The 20,178-nt window shown below is 41.6% G+C and overlaps 1 protein-coding gene across 1 annotated transcript; it reads left to right on the top strand.

Annotated features, from left to right (window-relative positions):
* Nucleotides 1-45: 45 nt before the first annotated feature.
* PXMP4 (peroxisomal membrane protein 4) lies at nucleotides 46-12,624 on the top strand. The gene is made up of 4 exons (XM_030212413.1): nucleotides 46-232; nucleotides 1,568-1,630; nucleotides 2,479-2,677; nucleotides 11,072-12,624. The coding sequence occupies exons 1-4, from the start codon at nucleotides 120-122 to the stop codon at nucleotides 11,333-11,335; spliced, it is 639 nt and encodes a 212-aa protein (XP_030068273.1). The 5' UTR covers nucleotides 46-119; the 3' UTR covers nucleotides 11,336-12,624.
* The last annotated feature ends 7,554 nt before the right edge of the window (nucleotides 12,625-20,178 follow it).

Genomic DNA, 20,178 nt, shown 5'->3' on the forward strand with positions numbered 1-20,178 from the left:
CGCCCTTGTTTCCATTGTAGCCGGAAGTGTGTGCTGGTAAAAGGGGTCCGGTCTCTCTTCCTGTGTCTCTCGTCGGACGGCACTGCCACTGCAGCACAGGCATAGCAGCAGCAGCAGCCATGGGTTCGGCGGGGCTGCTGCGCACTCTGCTGTACACCGTGAATGCACTGCTGAACCGCCGCCGCTACCGCGTCGCCCTGGCTGTGCTGAAAGGTTTCCGCAACGGAGCCGTGTAAGGGACCTTCGGGGAACCCGGGCCTTTTTGCCCCGGTGCAGTCCTGCAGCTCCGGCGGGTCTTTTGGGGGAAAAGGCGAAGTGCAGCGGCGGGGCAAAACCAGGACTGGACTAGGCTGTTTGTGGTGGACCTGGGTTAACGGTAGCAACATTACCCCAGGGAGGCGATGCTTTTATTTTATCTGTTGCATTTGTACCCCCACTTTTTCCCACCTATTTGCAGGCTCAACGTGGCTTGCTTGATTTTGTTAACATAGTTAATCCTGGATGTCGGGTAGTTATTGTTAGGCAGAAATTGATTAAGGGAATAAACAGGAGAGGAGAAGGAAGGGATTTATTAGGGTATTGTAGAAGGTGGTTGGTGAAGTGGATTAGTGAGGTGTGAAACTGGAAGACAGAGACATCTCTGCTCAGCTCATCCTCTGAGAGAGAGAATTTTACTGGCAACCAGTTATTTAAGGGGAAGGGAAATGGGACTTGATAGACCGCCTTTCTGAGGTTTTTGCAACTACATTCAAAGTGGTTTACATATATTCAGGTACTTATTTTGTACCAGGGGCAATGGAGGGTTAAGTGACTTGCTCACAGCAGAGCTTCCAAGTTACCCGTTCCAGGAGGGAGACTTTTTGGCTGGTCCTGGATTTCTGCCAACCTCATCCTGGTTCGTTATGGGACCTGCAGCACTCGCTGCAATGGCTAGAATCATGGACTACCAATACTACACTGCTTTGGGGTGTAAATTTAAAACCAGAACTGGCCAAAAAGTCTCCCTCCTGGAATGGGTAACTTGGAAGCTCTGCCACAGTCACGAGGAGCTGCAGTGGGAATCAAACTCAGTTCTCCAGGATCAAAGTCCACTACACTAACCACTAAAGGAAAAATAAAAGTCTGAGTCTGTTTCTCAGGAATTGGCAAAAGGCTGCTCTTGGAAAACACTCAGCCGATCTGGCTTCCAGGATATATACAAGCAGGAAGGCTAGTGTTATGGGCAGGGACCCAGGGCAGAAATTGGAAGGAGGCTCTCAAAAACACACGAGCAGGTGGTTTCTTCTTTAGATGTAGGTAGCTTTGGGCACACCTGTATTTTCACCCCGCTAACACCGACACTGACAAGGAATGTGCATGAGCTGTAATAACATGCAGTGTGTCTTGTATGCCAGGAAATATCACTGGTGGATATGCTGAGAGCCATTGTAGCTGGGTGGTCCTTGAGGACCAACACAAGAGATGCTGTGCTTATGCGACCCCACGGGTTCTTTTTTTAAATGAGCCTGCACTATTTTTGGAGGACTATAATAGTAAGTCTTCATTCATTCATTGTTTCCTTCCATAGATATGGAGCAAAAATCCGAGCCCCTCATGCCCTGGTGATGACATTCCTGTTTAAGAGCGGCAGGTACTGTGTTTGCAAGAGATGTAATCTAAGAGAGCTTTGGTAAATAGTAGATACCTCAGAAATACTTTGGAAAGGTGAGGGAAAATCTAACATTCTGAGCTGTGATACTGTACTTATTGGCTCTGAATACATTATTTGCATTTGGCCGAATAGCGACTTAAATTTGAATACGAATATTAAGGGCTGTACTGTACTAAATGCTACTGAAGTAAACACTTGATCTTTAATTTCATGTTGCTTCTTTTATTATTTATGTTAAAGCTCAGTGACCATTATTCGTAGTTGGTATTCATATTCAGCCAAATAGCATCGGTACAGCTCTAACTAACACTCCCGAGCTATAGGAATTTCCTTTTCAAGAGGGATTTAAAAGAACGCTATCCAAACTCTCGTTTAAATAACTCAAGGGAACTGGCAGTACTGGAAAAAAGCTCTTCATAATAGTGTGAAAGGGTGTTTGCTGTCCGTTAAGAATGAGTTGCATAGCTACAGAACTAAAGCCCTGGGGGAAGCAGTGAGAATGGACTTGTGTGTTTCTTACTTTGGCAGTCAGCATTTGCCCCAGCTAACTTGTGAGCATAGATGTCCACCAGAGAGGAATCATGAAACAAAAAGGAGAAAGGTGTCTTGCATGCAACGTAATGTCAGAAATCTTCACATTCTCCCCTAGCCTGTGAAAAACTTTCACTGACTGATCTCCTGAGGAAAGTATATCCAGGGGGTCATACTCTGTGAAGTCATTGTAAGGTCAATATAATAGTCGTAGCAAGAGAAAAATAGGGTAAAAATAGATTAATTCTGTTCTAGGGCACAAGTCTTCACTGATTGTATATTTTTCCTTTGTGTAGTTTAAGAGAAAAGCTTAAGGCTATCGCCCAGGCTACCTACACTCATTCTCGAAACCTGGCTTGCTTTGTGTTCACCTACAAGGGACTTCTTGCGCTCCAGACATATCTTCAGGGTCATCAACTACAAGCCCATTCGTTCCTGGCAGCTTGTGTCAGTGGTTGGCTGATCTTTGGAGAAAACAATAATATCAACAGTCAGGTATTTACCATTGTTTCTAAGCATTGAAAGAGAACCTTACTGCAGTCCTAACAAGAAACCCTTAGGAATGCAAGAAGGAAAAAAAACAGTCTCAGCTTTCATTTGAGCGACCCATGGATTTCCATGGACAAGCCCAAGAATTAGCTCTGCTGCTTTTTTTTCCACCCCTTAGATACAGTGGTTTGTATTAAGCATGTCTGCTATGAACAAGACCACTTGCAAGCATCAAATGAGTGCCAGCTTCTCCGTTTCCCTTGAAAAGTACAGGTATTTATTTAAGTTTGATTGCAGAATTTCTGTAATGCACCTGTAAGGTTAGACTTGCTCTGCTTCTCCCATTCTGTGCGGCTCTGTAATGTCTCCTGCTATACCAACTTTTCTGAAAATTACAACTTGTCTCAACACCCCACAGGCCACCATTATTTTGTATAATAACAAAATTATATATCATTAACACCAGTGGCAGCTGGTGGATCAAAAAGTAGGTGGCCCAACATAACTTTTTTTCTATTTGCTTTTCCTGTACCTAAACCCCCTCACCCCCCCCCCCCCCCCCCCCCCCCCCCACCTCCCTTTTCCCTCCTTGGACTCCTTCAACTCTTCCTGTCAGCATTTTGTATCTCTGGTCTGATGATATTCTATATAGCAATTTAAATAGTACTTATATAAGTACAGCTCTCGGGAATTGTCCAGGATAGCTAATTTTGTCTGTCTTGTACGTGAATATACATGAGATAAATTTCTTGTAAACCACATAGAAACCATTATTTAGCCCATCGTGGTATTTCGTGCCATTGTAAATAATATATATATATATATATATATATATATATATATATATATATATATATATATAAAATACAATTGAGGCATTGCATGCAATATATCTCATGCATATTCATTGTAGATATGTTGAAAACCAGACTGGTTTGTGGTTTCCCAAAGACCGGGTTGAGAAACCCTTTTAAGTAAAGAGGAAAACTAAAAAAATGTGGCTTTCATTGTTTGGATAGTTAACCGGATTTGGACAGGCTTGGATTCAGCTTTTGATTCCCAGTGGTGTGTCATCTTAAGTATGCTTTTGTCCTCTTCATGGTTCTGTGGTTTTAGAAATGTGTGTAGTAAATATAGTAACTGACGGCAGATAAAAACCTGTATTGTTCATCTAGTCAACCCAACAAGGCAGCCAGAGTTATACTGTCTGCTCCATGCAGCTTACACCCTTCTAGGTCCTGTTTGAAGGTCATGTAATTTTCCTTATTTCATGTCCTTTTTCTATAGAGATCCTTTGTGTTTATCTTCCAGATTCATATGTAATATAAAATCATGCATGCTAGTTGTTTGTTTATTTTGGATTTGGCTCACGCCTTTTTCAGTTGTAGCTCAAGGCAAGTTACATTCAGGTGCAGCAGGGTTTGGATCATAAATTACTTTCCACGTTTTGATCAATTTTGTGTCGAGGTAATATATTAATAATCTTTCATTTTTAATTACAAACAGTATTGGTTCTTTCCAAACGAAAACAATGTATCAGTGGTTCCCAAACCTGGTCCTGGTCAGGTTTTTAGGATATCGACGGCTGAGGGGAGCCATGATAGAGGTATATAAAATATTGAGTGGAGTGGAACAGGTGGATGTGAAGCGTCTGTTCACGCTTTCCAAAAATACTAGGACTAGGGGGCATGCGATGAAACTACAGTGTAGTAAATTTAAAACAAATTGGAGAAAATGTTTCTTCACCCAACGCGTAATTAAACTCTGGAATTTGTTGCCGGAGAACGTGGTGAAGGCGGTTAGCTTAGGGGGCTTAGACGGTTTCCTTAATGACAAGTCCATAAACCACTACTAAATGGACTTGGGAAAAATCCACAAGTCCAGGAATAACATGTATAGAATGTTTGTACGTTTGGGAAGCTCGCCCGGTGCCCTTGGCCTGGATTGGCCGCTGTCGTGGACAGGATGCTGAGCTCGATGGACCTTTGGTCTTTTCCCAGAGTGGCATTACTTTTGTACTTATGAGAGAGATTTGCATTAAGTGGAGGCAGTGCATGCAGATCTCTTGGAATTCATTATGGGTATCCCGGAAACCTGACCAGCTGGGGTACCTCCAGGACCAGGTTTGAGAGCCACTGCAATATATCCTAATTTCTAATAGGATATGGACTTCTCTTGTTTTTGGTTTTTATTTTTCAGGTACTCCTGACACAGCCTTAGGGTGACACATGGCCATGTTGAGTTTTAATATATGAATTTATTTTGTTTTTATGCAAATCAACTACACTTTTCCTCCTTTTATGCTGTTCTCTGCTTGCCTCTATTTCTATATAAAACCTCTTGACATTAAGACCCAGCCCTAACCCAGTTGTTGAAGTTACCTGGAATTGATCTTTTGAAATGGCTGCAGCTCATCAGAAATGCCTCTTCGCCTTTAAGAGCACTGGTATTTAGCTTCTTATTAAAAACAAATCTAGATCTAGGTAGAACTGAAAACTTTAGATGGGTTTCTGACCTATCTCTTTAGGGAAGATTATGCAAAAAGGTTACACAAATTGCAAGGTTATTTAGATTTTGGATCTGTTACAGTTTGGCTTTTAGCAGGCATTTAGTATCCAGGGCTGATACAAATTATTAGGTGCTTTATGATCTTCTGCGCCCCCCCCCCCCCCCTTTCAGGCCATTCTCCTTTCCACCTCTGAACTCAACAATCATAACTCCAACACCACTCCTCCCAGAATAATCCTGTATCAATTCCTAATTGGATATTATACTTTTGAGTGTTACACTGTGTTATATGCATAATGAGGGCAATTTCTGGGTAGGTGGCTACTGAGTGGGGGAGTAGCCTAATGGTTAATGCAGTGGCCTGAAAACCAGGGGAACCGGGTTCAATTCCTACTGCAGCTCCTTGTGACTCTGGGCAAGTCACTTAACCCTCCATTGCCTCAGGTACAAAATAAGTACCTGAATATATGTAAACCGCTTTGAATGTAGTTGCAAAAACCTCAAAGGTGGTATATCAAGTCCCATTTCCCTTTCCCTTATGACATCACAATATCAGAAGTGAGCCAAGTATCAGGCAATCAAGCCATTGTGACATCACTGATGAGGTTGGCTCTTATTGGTGGAATGAGTGGAGGAGTAGCCTAGTGCTTAGTGCAGTGGACTTTGATCCTGGGGAACTGAGTTCAATTCCTACTGCAGCTCCTTGTGACGCTGGGCAACTCACTTAACCCTCCATTGCCCCAGGTACAAAATAAGTACCTGAATATAATATGTAAACCACTTTTGATTGTAACCACAGAAAGGCAGTGTATCAAATCTCTTTCCCTGTAGGACTGTTTGAAGGCAGCAGGTAAAAGTATGAACTGACGGCCATTTGAGTTACTGTGATTGCCAGGCCCTGTTTTGTAATGTTTGCAACCGCTCTTTACTGCCAACCTAGTCATCTGCCTATTCTGTCTGCTGTATTACTACTGAGTCACTTATTAGTGTCCACAGTCAATTCTCTCCACCTGTTTTAAAAAGGTGATTCTGCTGTTTTTAGATCTCCCAAGTCTTTTGGTGCAACAAGTTACAGCAAACTCTGCTGACCTGATTACTACTACTACTACTATTTAGCATTTCTATAGCGCTACAAGGCATACGCAGCGCTGTACAAACATAGAAGAAAGACAGTCCCTGCTCAAAGAGCTTACAATCTAATAGACAAAAAATAAATAAAGTAATCAAATCAATTAATGTGAACGGGAAGGAAGAGAGGAGGGTAGGTGGAGGCGAGTGGTTACAAGTGGTTACGAGTCAAAAGCAATGTTAAAGAGGTGGGTTTTCAGTCTAGATTTAAAGGTGGCCAAGGATGGGGCAAGACGTAGGGGCTCAGGAAGTTTATTCCAGGCGTAGGGTGCAGCGAGACAGAAGGCGCGAAGTCTGGAGTTGGCAGTAGTGGAGAAGGGAACAGATAAGTAGGATTTATCCATGGAGCGGAGTGCACGGGAAGGACGAGTGTGGAGAGATACTTGGGAGCAGCAGAGTGAATACATTTATAGGTTAGTAGAAGAAGTTTGAACAGGATGCGAAAACGGATAGGGAGCCAGTGAAGGGTCTTGAGGAGAGGGGTAGTATGAGTAAAGCGACCCTGGCGGAAGATGAGACGGGCAGCAGAGTTTTGAACCGACTGGAGAGGGGAGAGGTGACTAAGTGGGAGGCCAGCAAGAAGCAGATTGCAGTAGTCTAAACGAGAGGTGACAAGGGTGTGGATGAGGGTTTTGGTAGAGTGCTCGGAAAGAAAGGGGCGGATTTTGCTAGACTAGTTTTCTCAATTTTCACAGAGTGAGGAAATTTGTTGGTTTTGTCCCTTTTCCTCTTCAGTCACTGGGCAACATTGAAAACCCACATTTTATGGTAGTGTGGGGCAAGATGGCGGATTAGAGCGGACGTGTGAGAGTGAGCTCCTGACTTTGCGAGGTGTTCAACTGCTGGCGAGTTAACCCTACCCTAGGATATGGGGAAAAGGAAGGGGAAGCCCAGAGTCCTGTCCTGTCCTGTCCTCAGTCTCGAACTGTTCCCGCTCACCGGCAACTGACCCTGGAGCAAGTTGGCGTTCTTCCACGGGTCATGCAAACGCCCATTTTGAATCGAGGCACGGAGGTTTCAGTGGATCACAGCGATGCAGCGGTCTCGCTAAGCCCGCTCAAATGCAGCCCCTCTGCGACCCGGAAGTAGTTTAATCTCCGAGGTAGGATCGCCTAGTTCAGTTCCCGAAGTGGAGAGTAACGAAGCACTCGAAGGAGGAACCTCGGCGTATTTGGCCCCGATAGTGGGAACAGCTGGAAATTGGAGGGTCAGTGTGACCTCGACCCCCACGCTTTCGGGAGCTACAACCGTAGGTGTAACGGAGATGGTAAGACCGGCTGTGGTTACTTTGGACACTCTCTATGGGACGCAATTCAGGGGATGAACTCTCTATTAACAAAGGTAACCAACTCTTTTACAAAAGACATTACAGACTTAAAACAAGTTCAGCAGAAGTTAGAGGATAAAGTTCAATATCAAGGGAATCAAGTTGGAACTTTAAGAGCTGAACTCTCTACGTTGCAGGTGTTTGCAGGAGAAGTCTCTCTAAAGATAGAGATATATTGAGGAAAAAATTGGAATTTTTGGACAATCAGGGGAGGAAGAATAATCTGCGATTTATTAACTTTCCTAAAGCCCCTTTGATCTCACCAATAGATATGCTACGTAGATATTTCCAGGAAATACTAAAAATCCCAATAGAGGGTCTTCCACCTATCAATAAAACTCAGTATTTAACTGGGATTAAAAAATCGACCTCCCCGGCTGCTCAGAATCCAGTAGATAATTTAACAGACTTCTTGGAGAACTCACTGGACAATGTAACAGAGAGAGATAACGACTCTTTTGGTGTCATTTGCGATAGAGTTGGATAGAAATAATATTTTCAAATTATACTTTAAACATCTAAATGATAAGTTTCTAGGGGAACAAGTTCGTATATATCCAGATAGTCAAATGCGGAGATGAGAATTTATGAGTCTTAGGCCTAGGGCAGTTGCACTAGGAGCTGTATTTGTGTTAAAATTTCCATGTCGATACATTATATCTTTAGAATCGGTGACTTATATGTTTCTTGAACCTCAAAAAAATGTGTTTATTAGTGCTAGAGAAAAGAGAGGAGATCAAACCTGAAAGTTCAATAGAGTTAATCGCTGATATTCGGCATGTTGCTGCTCTTAGATTTTATTTCCATTTTTTTTTTTTAATGTATTCCTTGTCTTGCCCGAATTCAATTGTAGTTCAAAATCTTTTAGACCATTTCCTCTGTTAAATAATCTAATGGTCATTTATGTTTCCTTTTTCCTGACATTTAAGTTGTATGACTGAATGTAATATAAACTTAATAAAGAAAAAAAAGAAAACCATATTTTATTTATTACATTTGTATCCCACATTTTCCCACCTATTTACAGGCTCAATTTGGCTCACATAGTACCGTAAAGGCGTTCGCTAATTCCAGTATGAACAAATACAGTAATGTTGTGGTAGAATAAGGTTCGTGTGTACAGACACATTAGGGAATCGCAGAGAGGAAGAGTTATTATATGTCCATTACGAGCTTTGGTTTTGTTGTGTTGCAGGATTCAGGCATTTAAGTTGGGTGGGTAGGGTATGCCTTTTTGAACAGGTTAGTTTTTAATGATTTCCAGAAGTTTACGTGATCAGATGTGCTGGACCCAGGTGAATCAGTGTCTGCCAGCAGTAGTAGCTTGGGTAACTAAAAATCGACCTGAAGTGTGAAAAATGAGTAGGAAAACACCTGTGAATAAAGATATTCATTTAGCGCTGTTATCCCGGATGAGAAGGTTTCATCCTTGATTTAGCTCTGCATGTGAGGCACAACTTAAATTAGGATTTCCTGTGTTCAGTGAAACATTTTAAGATTCATGTCATTTTAAGATTCAGTCAATCTGAAGACAGTAGTTTATGCCTTGACTTTAACAGGTTTAAGACTACTGTGTGGGCCTACCAAAAGCTTACCTTACACTGCTGGAAAGACCACGGTAAATTTGCATCGCTGGTCCACATGTCTCCTCCAAACACATTTCACAACTGTAACAGATTTTTAAACCACTTTGACCTCCTTGACAGGATGGTATAGCAAACTCTCACTAAATGTAAACCAGTGAGAACAGTGTGTCTGACCACTGAAATGTAGTTCTTTTCACACCTCCATTAGCTGTAGGTTGCTGCCCATTTGACCTCCAAACTGTGGAACTCTGCTCATCAATATTAGGTTAGAGCAAAATTGATTAGCATTTAGAAGAGCTATAAAAAAAACAAGACTTTTAAAAGATGTTGATAATTCTGATATTTTGACCTGCTTATTCCCTGTGGCTGCTTCAGAATTGTAAGTTTCTTATTTTATAGTGTTCACTATCTGTATTTTACAGTGGTGGTATTTCTATGCTGTATGTAGTTATTTTACGATTTTTGTTTGGTTTTGAATCTGTGTGTTTACCTGTTGTTTTTTTTTTTTTTTTGTTGTTAATGTCTCTCTATTAAATTTCAATTATACATTTACATAAAATGTCAGGAAAAAGGAAAAATAAACATCTGGTAAATGATTGATAGGAAAATTAACTTTAAAATTTGCCCACTCTAACATCAAGATGCAAGGAAAACAACAAAGAAAAATTATCCTGTTAACACATGAGAATTTCAAAATAAGTTCCCCCCCCCCCCCCCCCCCCCCCCAAAGGTAAAGTCCGTGACCTTAACCCAAGAAATTCCTTCCTCCTTCTCTGTGTAGATCTACTCAAATCAGGGTAAACCTGTATCCTTGACCCGAAAAATTGCTGGGAAATGTGTGAAGTAAAGCCTCAGTCTATTATTCCTATCGGTCTCGAAGGCGAAAGTAACCAATAAAGTTGTACGTTCAGTAATCACCTCCAACGAGGTTTCCAGTAGTTGTTAAATTTTGATCAGGAATTGGAACTGAAGTTGGTAGTTTTGTTCTGGTCGCCGCATCTCAAGAAAGATATAGTAGAACTGGAAAAGGTGCAGCGAAGGGCGACTAAAATGATAACGGGGATGGGACGACTTCCCTATGAAGAAAGACTAAGGAGGCTAGGGCTATTCAGCTTGGAGAAGAGAAGGCTGAGGGGAGACATGATAGAGGTATATAAAATGAGTGGAGTGGAACAGGTGGATGTGAAGCGTCTGGTCATGCTTTCCAAAAATACTAGGACTAGGGGGCATGTGATGAAACTACAGTGTAGTAAATTTAAAATAAATCGGAGAAAGTATTTCTTCACCCAACGCATAATTAAACTCTGGAATTTGTTGCTGGAGAACGTGGTGAAGGCGGTTAGCTTAGCAGAGTTTAGGAATCCGTCCAACCCCTTTTTAAAGGACAAGTCCATAAACCGCTACTAAACGGAAAAATCCAAAATTCCAGGAATAACATGTATAGAATGTTTGTACGTTTAGGAAGCTTGCCAGGTGCCCTTGGCCTGGATTGGCCGCTTCGTGGACAGGATGCTGGGCTCGATGGACCCTTGGTCTTTTCCCAGTATGGCATTACTTATGTACTTAATGTTCCTGTAATGTAGTACGCTTTCACAATAGGAGGAAATAAATCTGTAGAGATACCTAAGACTTCTGAAAAATATTTTCGCAGCATTTCTGTTGCGGGTATCAAAGGCATCTTTACCTGTTTTTGTTACGTGTCATTTTATTATGAGTTCTGGTCTTTATCTTGGTTTTGTATCCAGCTTTGAACTTACTTTTTTGGAAAAGTGGGTATTCAGTTGTTACTTTTTAATATTGTCAGAATGTTGATGTTTCAGATTATTATGTGCATTTGTCTTTTCCCTTCAGATAAACATGTATCTGCTGTCCCGAATACTGTTTGGCCTGTCCCGACTGGCGGTAGAGAAGGGATACATCCCAGAGCCCAAGCAGGACCCTTTTCCCATCTTTGCTGCGCTGGTGTGGGGCATCGTCCTCTGGCTGTTTGAGTATCACAGACATACGCTTCAGCCTTCTCTGCAGTCCTCCATGACTTACCTGTATGATGACAGCAATATCTGGCATGATATTTCCGATTTCTTTATTCATAACAGGAGAAGCCCCACAGTGTAACTGGTTTCACTGGCCAGGAAGAAGATCTGGTTTGGGGGTACAGTTCAGCGGTTGGGGGGGAGGGAAGGAATATCTTCTAAAAGGCACTTAGAAAAGAAAGAAAGAAGATCTATTAAGAACTCGCTGACAAAGCTGTACTGTATGTACTATGCAAATTTTCAGAAGTGTCTGCGACAGGTAGCAACACTGAACCTATGTCAACTGAAGTTACTTGTAGGCTGTCTTTTGGAATTGTTGCTGTTGGCGCTCATGCAGTTATCATGAAGTCCTGACTGTATCTGAAAGGATGTCACAGATGAATGGCACATTGGTTGGTTCTTGCAGCCTGTGCGGTGTTCTAGTCAGGTCTGGCCAAATGGATTCATTGCATATGATGTCATTTTAACTGTTTTGAATATAGCAGCCTTTGCGACTGTAAGGGGCTTGCAAAATTTCAAAAGTAGCAGTTTCGAAGGAATGCTTTGATTGCTCACTGTGACTTATCTTCTTTTGAAACCTGGGGCCTGTTTTTCTCTGAACTCTTCTTTGGAGCCACTGGTACTTTTGGATTTGAAGAGGTATTTACCACTGGAGCATTCTCACTTTTTAACTTAGACTATAGTGATCTTAAAGTTTTCTTACTTCACTATCTCACTCAGGCCAATTATTTTCTGCACTAGTTCTTTTAAATTACTGTACAGATGTAAAATATTTCAAATTTTTAATGTTGGAGGAATGATAGTTGAAACTAGAGACACTACTTGAATCGGAGATGGCCAACTCGGTGTTTTTTTTTTTTTTTTTAGGATAAGACCATCCTTTTATACACGTATAGGTTCTTCTGCTCCTATTTAAAACTGCCAAACACTATAAGCATTTAAATAACAAACAAAGTCCCAGGATATCTCCTTTTAGTTCAGATGAATATTTCATTGCCAAAGAGACATTGCTGCGTAATGTCTTAGAAAGCTCCTTCTCCCTTGTTACCTCTGCCCTTGTAGGTCTAAGCAAAGTCTGATGATACTGTGTTGACCCTGATCAGAGCCCCGTGCAAGGTTTAGACTGATAGAAGAACAGGAGGAGAGTGGGAACAGAATCAGGCGCTTCAAGAAACAGACAAAGGGCGTTCAACATAGGTATATAATTTATTAATAGATGACTCTACACAGTACCATGTTTCGGTACTCAGAGTGCCTTCTTCCGGAATCTCAGTAATGGTGTATGTAAAAGCTTGATCAGTGCTTCTCAACCCATTCCTTGGGACACACCCAGCCACTCAGGGAATCCACAGCAAATATGTATGAAAGAGATTGGCGTATACTACTTCCTTGGTATGCAAATCTATCTGATGCATATTCATTGTGAATATCTAGAAATCCTGACTGGCTGGATGTGTCCCGACTCAAGGACATCAAAAGAAAGACTAGTCAATAAAATAAAAGCATGCTAGTAGAGATGATTCCCTTCTTGGTTCTTTCACGTTTCTTGGAAAGGTGTAGTGATGTGATTGTCCATAGCGAAAGCTAAACTTTTCTAATAATGACATCAGAAAAGCCAAAAGCTCTGATTTTGTTTTTAAGCATTACTGTATTGAAAGCTTTTTATTACGTGAAGCCAGAGCTACACCATGCTAGAGCCTGAGGTTTTCTTCTGCCACGGAAGGTAATGCCTGTAAAGAGGGCTGTCAACTTTGTCATTCATTGTGCCTCAGAAGTGTAGTGGTCTTAATACAGTCATAACTAGCACTTGCAGGGCAGAAACCTTTTGGGCCCTGCTGTTGTGTGAGTGCCTGACCACTTTACCTTTAGTCTGCCACTGATAAGTAACCAAGTTGGTTTCAGAGACAGTTGCCAGAGTCCTGTATGTTGTACTTCGCTGCCCTCCTGTGGACAAGGGACCCAAACAGATTGAGTTTTCAGTATATCCCTAATCAGTACTCATCGGATTTTAATATACATGTACAGAACTTTTTTGGCCAAAAGTGACTAAAACATTGAACATGATATTAGCAGATCTCGAGGACTAGGAGTTGGCCTTCCCAGATGTAGAAATTGACTGTTAATTATACAGATGTTGTAACATTTGTGTGTTTTTGTAATTTAATTGAAAAATAAAGTTTAAGTATGTCTAAAAAAGGTTTTAGTGTTTATAAAACTATGATAATGCATATTTACTCCTAGATTTTGCTTTATTGAATTACAAAATGCTTGTGTAGCCATCATGATGAAAATCGAACATCTGAATGTTGCAGTGTAACCCTGTGTTGGATACGAATGGAAAAGGAAAGCTAAAGAACAGGTATGTCAAACTCTTAGTAACAATGGGCTGCTACAGCAGCCGTGCACTGATCGTTGGGCCGCACTAAAATATTTCTCCTCCCTGTTCTCATTATACTGACTTAGAATGCCGATCAGATACTAAGATTTGGCAACTCCAGCATTGGGAGAACTGAGGCTAATGCCGGACAGACTTCTACGGTCTGTGTCCCACAAATGGCAAAAGACAGGTGAAGCTTAAGCGACTCCAGTGTTGTAGATCACTTTATTGTCACGTGTGCTGTGAGTGACGGTGCTGTGCAGCTTGGGGAGAGGAAGACATGTTGAGTAATGTCGGCAATACTTGAGGGTGGCATTTGGTTATAACCAGGATTCCATCATGTTTGGCTGCTTATATGAGGATGACCTGGTGGAGACTTGATAACCAGTGTTTAAACATGGCTGACTGGGGACCGCACAGAGTGACGGGTGCTGTTCTGGCCAAATCGTTGGGAAGACTGGATTGACTATGTGGATCTTTACCTGCTGTCATTTACTGTGTTACGAAGCAGGTTGCACAGAACTTCCCTGCAAGCCATATGTCTGACGCACCTGCCCTAGAATTTGGCTGGGCTATAGAGTTCAAACAAAGAAACCTGAATGGTTTCCATGAGGAATATAGTGCACTGAAATCCCAGGCACTGGGAAGATAATTATGACTGCAGAGCCCTGCTGGGGCTTCAGCTGCACCGAAAGGTCTGTTCATAGAGCCATAGAGTAAGCTTCTCTGTTAGCATTTTACAAGTAAAAGGAATGAGGATGAAGGAACTTGGGGAAGAAAATGACAGATTCAGTAATTTAAAAAAAAGACTGTAATTCAATAATGGTGAACTGTGGTGCTCGGTTATTTGTATTTCTTACGTCTAAGACTATCAATTTTTGATATACCACTGTTGCAGGAATTACCACTATTGTTAGCAGAATCTGTGGTACTTCAGGAGTCAAACACCACACACCAGAATGAGAGAGAAATCTTCTTTATTTGCCAGCAAACAAAGTAGGACATCAGCACTAGGTCTCTTCTTCTCTTTCTCAGCTCTCTGTGTCTTGTGGCTTCTGTCTCAGCTCCTTCTCTTCTTCTGTTGTCTCTCTTCTCTTCTTCTCAGCTCCTTCTTCTCTTTCTCAGCTCTCTGTGTCTTGTGGCTTCTGTCTCAGCTCCTTCTCTTCTTCTGTTGTCTCTCTTCTAACGTAAGCTGCTTCTGCTCCCAGTTATATAGGGTCCTACACCTCTCTAGCCCCCCTTTCTCACCAGATGGCAAATAATAGATTGATTACCCTGCCTTGAACTAATTATTACTTACACATTACTTAAAAATATCAGTTACATAGGTTTGATATTTCCTAAACTGACCTATGAGCTGGGGCCTCTCACACTAGACAATGGGGCACCTATCTCTTGCATTTTATTATTATTCACATAATCAGTTTCCCAATCAACTTCATACTAACTGGGTTCTGGCATTCATTAAGGGGTCAAGGGGCCAATCTTGCTCAATGGCACACATACATTTATTATTACTTTCAGAAAACCAGTCCTTCACTTACCTATAATTAATCAAGACTTTCCCTGACCTCTTTCACCTATTAGCTTCCTACACAGAACTAGCTAGGACTGTAGATAATTCAAACCAGATGATGGCAGACAAAGCTTCACTTGAAAAGTCAGTCAAAGATGTAACACTGAATTGAAAGATATTCTACATAGAAATAGAACTTATTAATTACACAGAATAAAACATATTCTAAAATAAGCAGAAATCAGAATTCCTTATAAGACAAATTCTAACTCATCTAGAATTATCTATATTTATCTCCTTCTAAACAGCATTAGCCTAATCCTTTAATCTGCCTGCGAAACTGTCCAGTATGCCTTACTCATAATGGTATCCAGATGTGGTAAATAATTACTTCTCTCAAAAAGGGACAGAGAGAGTTTCATTTCTCACTGACCTTTCTAACCTCTTAGTCTAGCAATAGCTAGACTTCTTGAGCAAATTAAACCCAGATGGCATTCCTCCACTTTACAGGACTGAAAAGTTAAAATTAATATGACTTCTTTGCCCAAGCTGCCTCACCACCTTCTATTGAAGCACAAATCAAGGTGGTTTACATATATAACTATTCAGGTACTTGCACTGTCCCTGATGGGGCACACAAATTTAAGTATATTGTACCCGGGGCAATGGAGGGCTAAGTGACTTGCCCAGGGTCACATGGAGCTGCAGAAGGAATTGAACCTGGTTCCCCAGGATCTTAATGCAAGACAAAAAAGTGAGGAGAAACCAAGGAGGATACAAAAAAAAAACTTTTAACCCAATTAAAGTTTTTTTTGGTATCCTCCTTGGTTTCTCCTCACTTTTTTGTCTTGCATCTTACGGCAGCGTGAGGTTTTTACGTCCTTTTTTTTTTGTTTTTTTTTTTTCATTTTGTCCCCAGGATCTTAACCCACTGCCGACCGTTAGGCAGCAGTGGGAATGGAACCTGGTTCCCTGGTCCGCATCCCGCTGCACTATTAGGGCCATTCCTAATAGTTCTGATACTTGAGGGACCACGTCACAGGGTGGACAGTTCAGCTTAATGCAAGAACTCGATTCAGTACAATTCCATGCTATGTAGTTCAAATAAAGAACTGAATTTTACATTTTTGCCTTTCAAAGCAAAGTTGCTGAAAGATGTAACAGCGCATACACAGTACCCAGTAATAATAATTCTGTGCAGTAAGAGGTTCCAGAGCTGTGGTGGTCTAATATACTTCGGAATGGTCATGGCATTACAGTATTTTGTACATGTAGGTCAGTTTAAATCCTATAAGTGGCCTATGGGGAATAAGCTAGTGGCCTCAGGCCTGGTCTAGACATTACAGCTAAATTTCAGTGACTCTGAATTCTGCTGCACACCTCATCACTGACTTGATAAGGACATCAAGGAAGCAAGCATTTAGTTTTCTCTGTTTTTATTTCTTCAAGAGCATAACTCCCAAGATTTCTATAAAGGTTACCCAAAATTGGGTGCAGATCCCAGATCGGTGCCAAAAATAATTAGTTAATGGGCTCCAATGCATTTCATTATTGGAACTAACAAGTACTAATTACAATTTGGGTACCAATCTGGCTATGCACTATTCTGTAATAAAATTGAATCGCATGCAGCTCAAAAGGGGGTCTGGTAATGGGAGGGGCATGGGTGGATCAGGGGCGTTCCCAAAAGATGTGTGCAGTGTTTCCAAATATCGGGGATCTGTTCCGAGTTTGCATGCTGGGATTTACACCAGTTTTCAGCTGGTGTTCAGGTCTTTGCACGCAAAGTTCAGTGCTGAATTCGGTATCAATAAAATTTGCTACTTGTTGCTATTCTATAAAGAGCACCCTTATAGAACAGTGTTGAGTGCCGAATTTTCATCACGTGCAGAATCTAGCCCAAAGTCTCTCTTATAAGCTTTATTGTGTTACTAGTGGGACCATGCCCATTTCCTCAACAATGAAACTGGCCCTAGGAAGGCTGTCATGTAAGCTCTTTTTTTTTTTTTTTTTTCTCTCCTCGCCCTCCCCTCCATATCCAGCGATTTCTCCTGTTCCCTGCCCTTCTATCTTTGTCCTGCGATTCTCTCCTCTACTGCCCTCCCCTCCCCTCGATTTGTACCTGAACGTTCTCTGTCTGGTTGGCGCTGGCTTCCGTTCCGGTCAACATCCCTCCTGATGTCAGCTCGCCTCCAGCGTTCCCTTCCCTCTCACTGTTCCGCCCTCTGTCATTACGTCTTGATGCAAGGGCGGGACAGTGAGGGGCAATGGAATGCTGGAGGCTGGCTGATGTCAGGAGATGTTACGAACCCAGGCAGCCAGACGTGGAACGTTGGCGGTGCAAATTGTTAGATAGGATATTTCAGAAAGTTGTAATTGGATAGACCAACAATTTGGCAAAGGCTTATGGAAGAAAGATAGGGAGGGTATACTATGCAAGTAATTTTTAGCAATGATCAAGAAAGAATGGAGCTGTACAGAGGGAATTAGAGGCTATTTCTCACGTTCAGAATTGTCTGTTGTTTTCAGGTAGATTCCTCATAACAAAGTACACAGACCAGCCAATAAATTGTTTGTCAGAGGTTGATTTTAGCTAAATTTATTAAATACCCAGATACATATGGACAATTTATTGGCTGGTCTGCATCCCTTCCCTACTTCCTTTTTTTCTGATTTCACAGTAGGGAATTTTCCTTGTTTGTGTGGCAGATTACTTGTAACATCACCAGGTCCAACATCTCAAGTAACCCTTTTCTAGGTAACAGCTCTGGATTCACTAGGATCTACGTGAATTACCCAGCCAGATGGTTAGTGGTGGGTGACTGAATCAAAGGCAGCAGAATGGACTGGACTTCAGGCACCTTAGCCTCATCCATATTTTACCCAACATAGTATCAGGAACTAGAGAGCTTGGGAGTTGGGCTGGAGATTGATTGGTTTTGGTCCCTTCAGCCAAAACAATGTCCCACTGCCCCTGGACTGAACAATAAGCTGTCTTAAATTTTAATTCCCAAAATGGCTCCAGCCTTGCAATGACCTTGTCTGTGACAACTTAGCTTATCAAGGAAATGCACATTGCCATTCACTTAGTGTGTTTCCAATCTATGCTTCTGTGTGTGTGAGAGAGAGACTAAGTTTGAAATGTATAATCATAGATATTGTGGAAGTCGCATTATCTTTGCTCATGGTATACATTTTTGAGTGAGATAAGTGTTATGCAGAGCTCTCTACTGCTTGTATAGTAGCTGTTCTGTCAAACAGTTCTGCCCTTAAAATTAACCATTTATATATGCTTTAATGGCCTCTCAAGCTTGCAGTATCATCTGAGAAATTGTTTTAATCAGCCTCTTTTTCCTGGTTGTCTCACAGTCAATTGACCCAAACCATAAATTCCAACTGTTTAGGTGCAGGAGGGGCTGAGCACGCCTAATCTTGACCAAGTGCCTTCATTTTATCCTGGGAGGGGTAATTTATGTTGTGTTTGGCACCCCCAATTTTGAAAAGTTGGCAGGTATGGCAGGAGTCTTGGCAGGGTATTAATACCCCTTGTAGGTGATGATCCTTGGGTAACATGTCAGAGCTTATTTAACTTAGCTAAGGTCATAAAGCCAGATATCACTTTTGAAAGAACACCCAACAAGATCAACTTGATTGGCAAAACTTGGCCAAGTTCCAAGAGGAAGACTTGTTAGCCAGTCATGGTTTTAGACTTGCATCTCAAAGCAGTATGACTTATAGTCCCTGAATCTACCTGTTAATTCAGTGCTTCAGGTCCTATAATGCATCTGGATGAGGTTGGCAGAAATCCAGGTCTGGCCTAAAATATAAGTACATAAGTATTGCCATACTGGGACAACCAATGGTCCATCAATGGTCCATCAAGCCCAGCATCCTGTTTCCAATGGTGGCCAATCCAGGTCACAAATACCTGGCAAGATCCCAGAAATAGTGGATTTTCCTCAAGTCCATTTTAATAACGGTTTGTGGACTTTTCCTTTAGGAAGCCATCCAAACTTTTTAAAAACTCTGCTAATCTAACCGGCATTACCACATTCTCTGGCAACGAATTCCAGAGTTTAATTACACGTTAAGTGAAGAAAAATTTTCTCCAATTCGTTTTAAACTTACTATATTGTAAATGCCCCCTAGTCCTAGTATTTTTGGAAAGCATGAACAGACGCTTCACATCTACCCGTTCAACTCCACTCATTATTTTATAGACCTCTATCATATCTCCCCTCAGCCGCCTTTTCTCCAAGCTGAAGAGCCCTACCCACTTTAGCCTTTCCTCATAGGGAAGTCGTCCCATCCCCTTTATCGTTTTTGTTGCCCTTCTCTGCACCTTTTCTAATGCCACTATATCTTTTTTTGAGATGCAGCGACCAGAATTGAACACAATATTCAAGGTGCGGTTGCATCATGGAGCGGTACAAAGGCATTATAACATCCTCATTTTTGTTTTCCTTTCCTTTCCTAATAATACCTAACATTCTATTTGGTTTCTTAGCCGCAGCAGCACACTGAGCAGAAGGTTTCAACGTATCATCAACGACGACACCTAGATCCCTTTCTTGGTCTGTGATTCCTAACGTGGAACCTTGCAGGATGTAGCTATAATTTGGGATCTTCTTTCCCACATGCATCAGTTTGAACTTGCTCACATTAAATGTCATCTGCCATTTAGACGCCCAGTTCCGTAAGGTCCTCTTGTAATTTTTCACAATCCTCCTGCGATTTAATGACTTTGAATAACTTTGTGTCATCAGCAAATTTAATTATCTCACTAGTTACTTCCAACTCTAGGTCATTTATAAATATGTTAAAAAGCAGCAGTCTGAACACAGATCTCTGGGGAACCCCACTAACTACCCTTCTCCATTGAGAATACCGACCATTTAATCCTACTCTCTGTTTTCTATCTTTTAACCAGTTTTTAATCCATAATAGAATACTACCTCCTATCCTATGACTCTCCAATTTCCTCTTCATGAGGTACTTTGTCAAATGTCTTCTGAAAGTCCAGATACACAAT

The sequence above is a fragment of the Microcaecilia unicolor genome, chromosome 8, assembly GCF_901765095.1.
Source record: "Microcaecilia unicolor chromosome 8, aMicUni1.1, whole genome shotgun sequence".
NCBI lineage: Eukaryota > Metazoa > Chordata > Amphibia > Gymnophiona > Siphonopidae > Microcaecilia > Microcaecilia unicolor.

What these genes read in the sequence shown, in the direction of transcription:
- PXMP4 (XM_030212413.1), top strand. Translation starts at nt 120, where the DNA reads ATGGGTTCGGCGGGGCTGCTGCGCACTCTGCTGTACACCGTGAATGCA. An exon ending in GGTTTCCGCAACGGAGCCGT is followed by an intron (nt 233 to 1,567) that starts GTAAGGGACCTT and finishes TTCCTTCCATAG; the next exon opens with ATATGGAGCAAAAATCCGAG. An exon ending in TTCCTGTTTAAGAGCGGCAG is followed by an intron (nt 1,631 to 2,478) that starts GTACTGTGTTTG and finishes TCCTTTGTGTAG; the next exon opens with TTTAAGAGAAAAGCTTAAGG.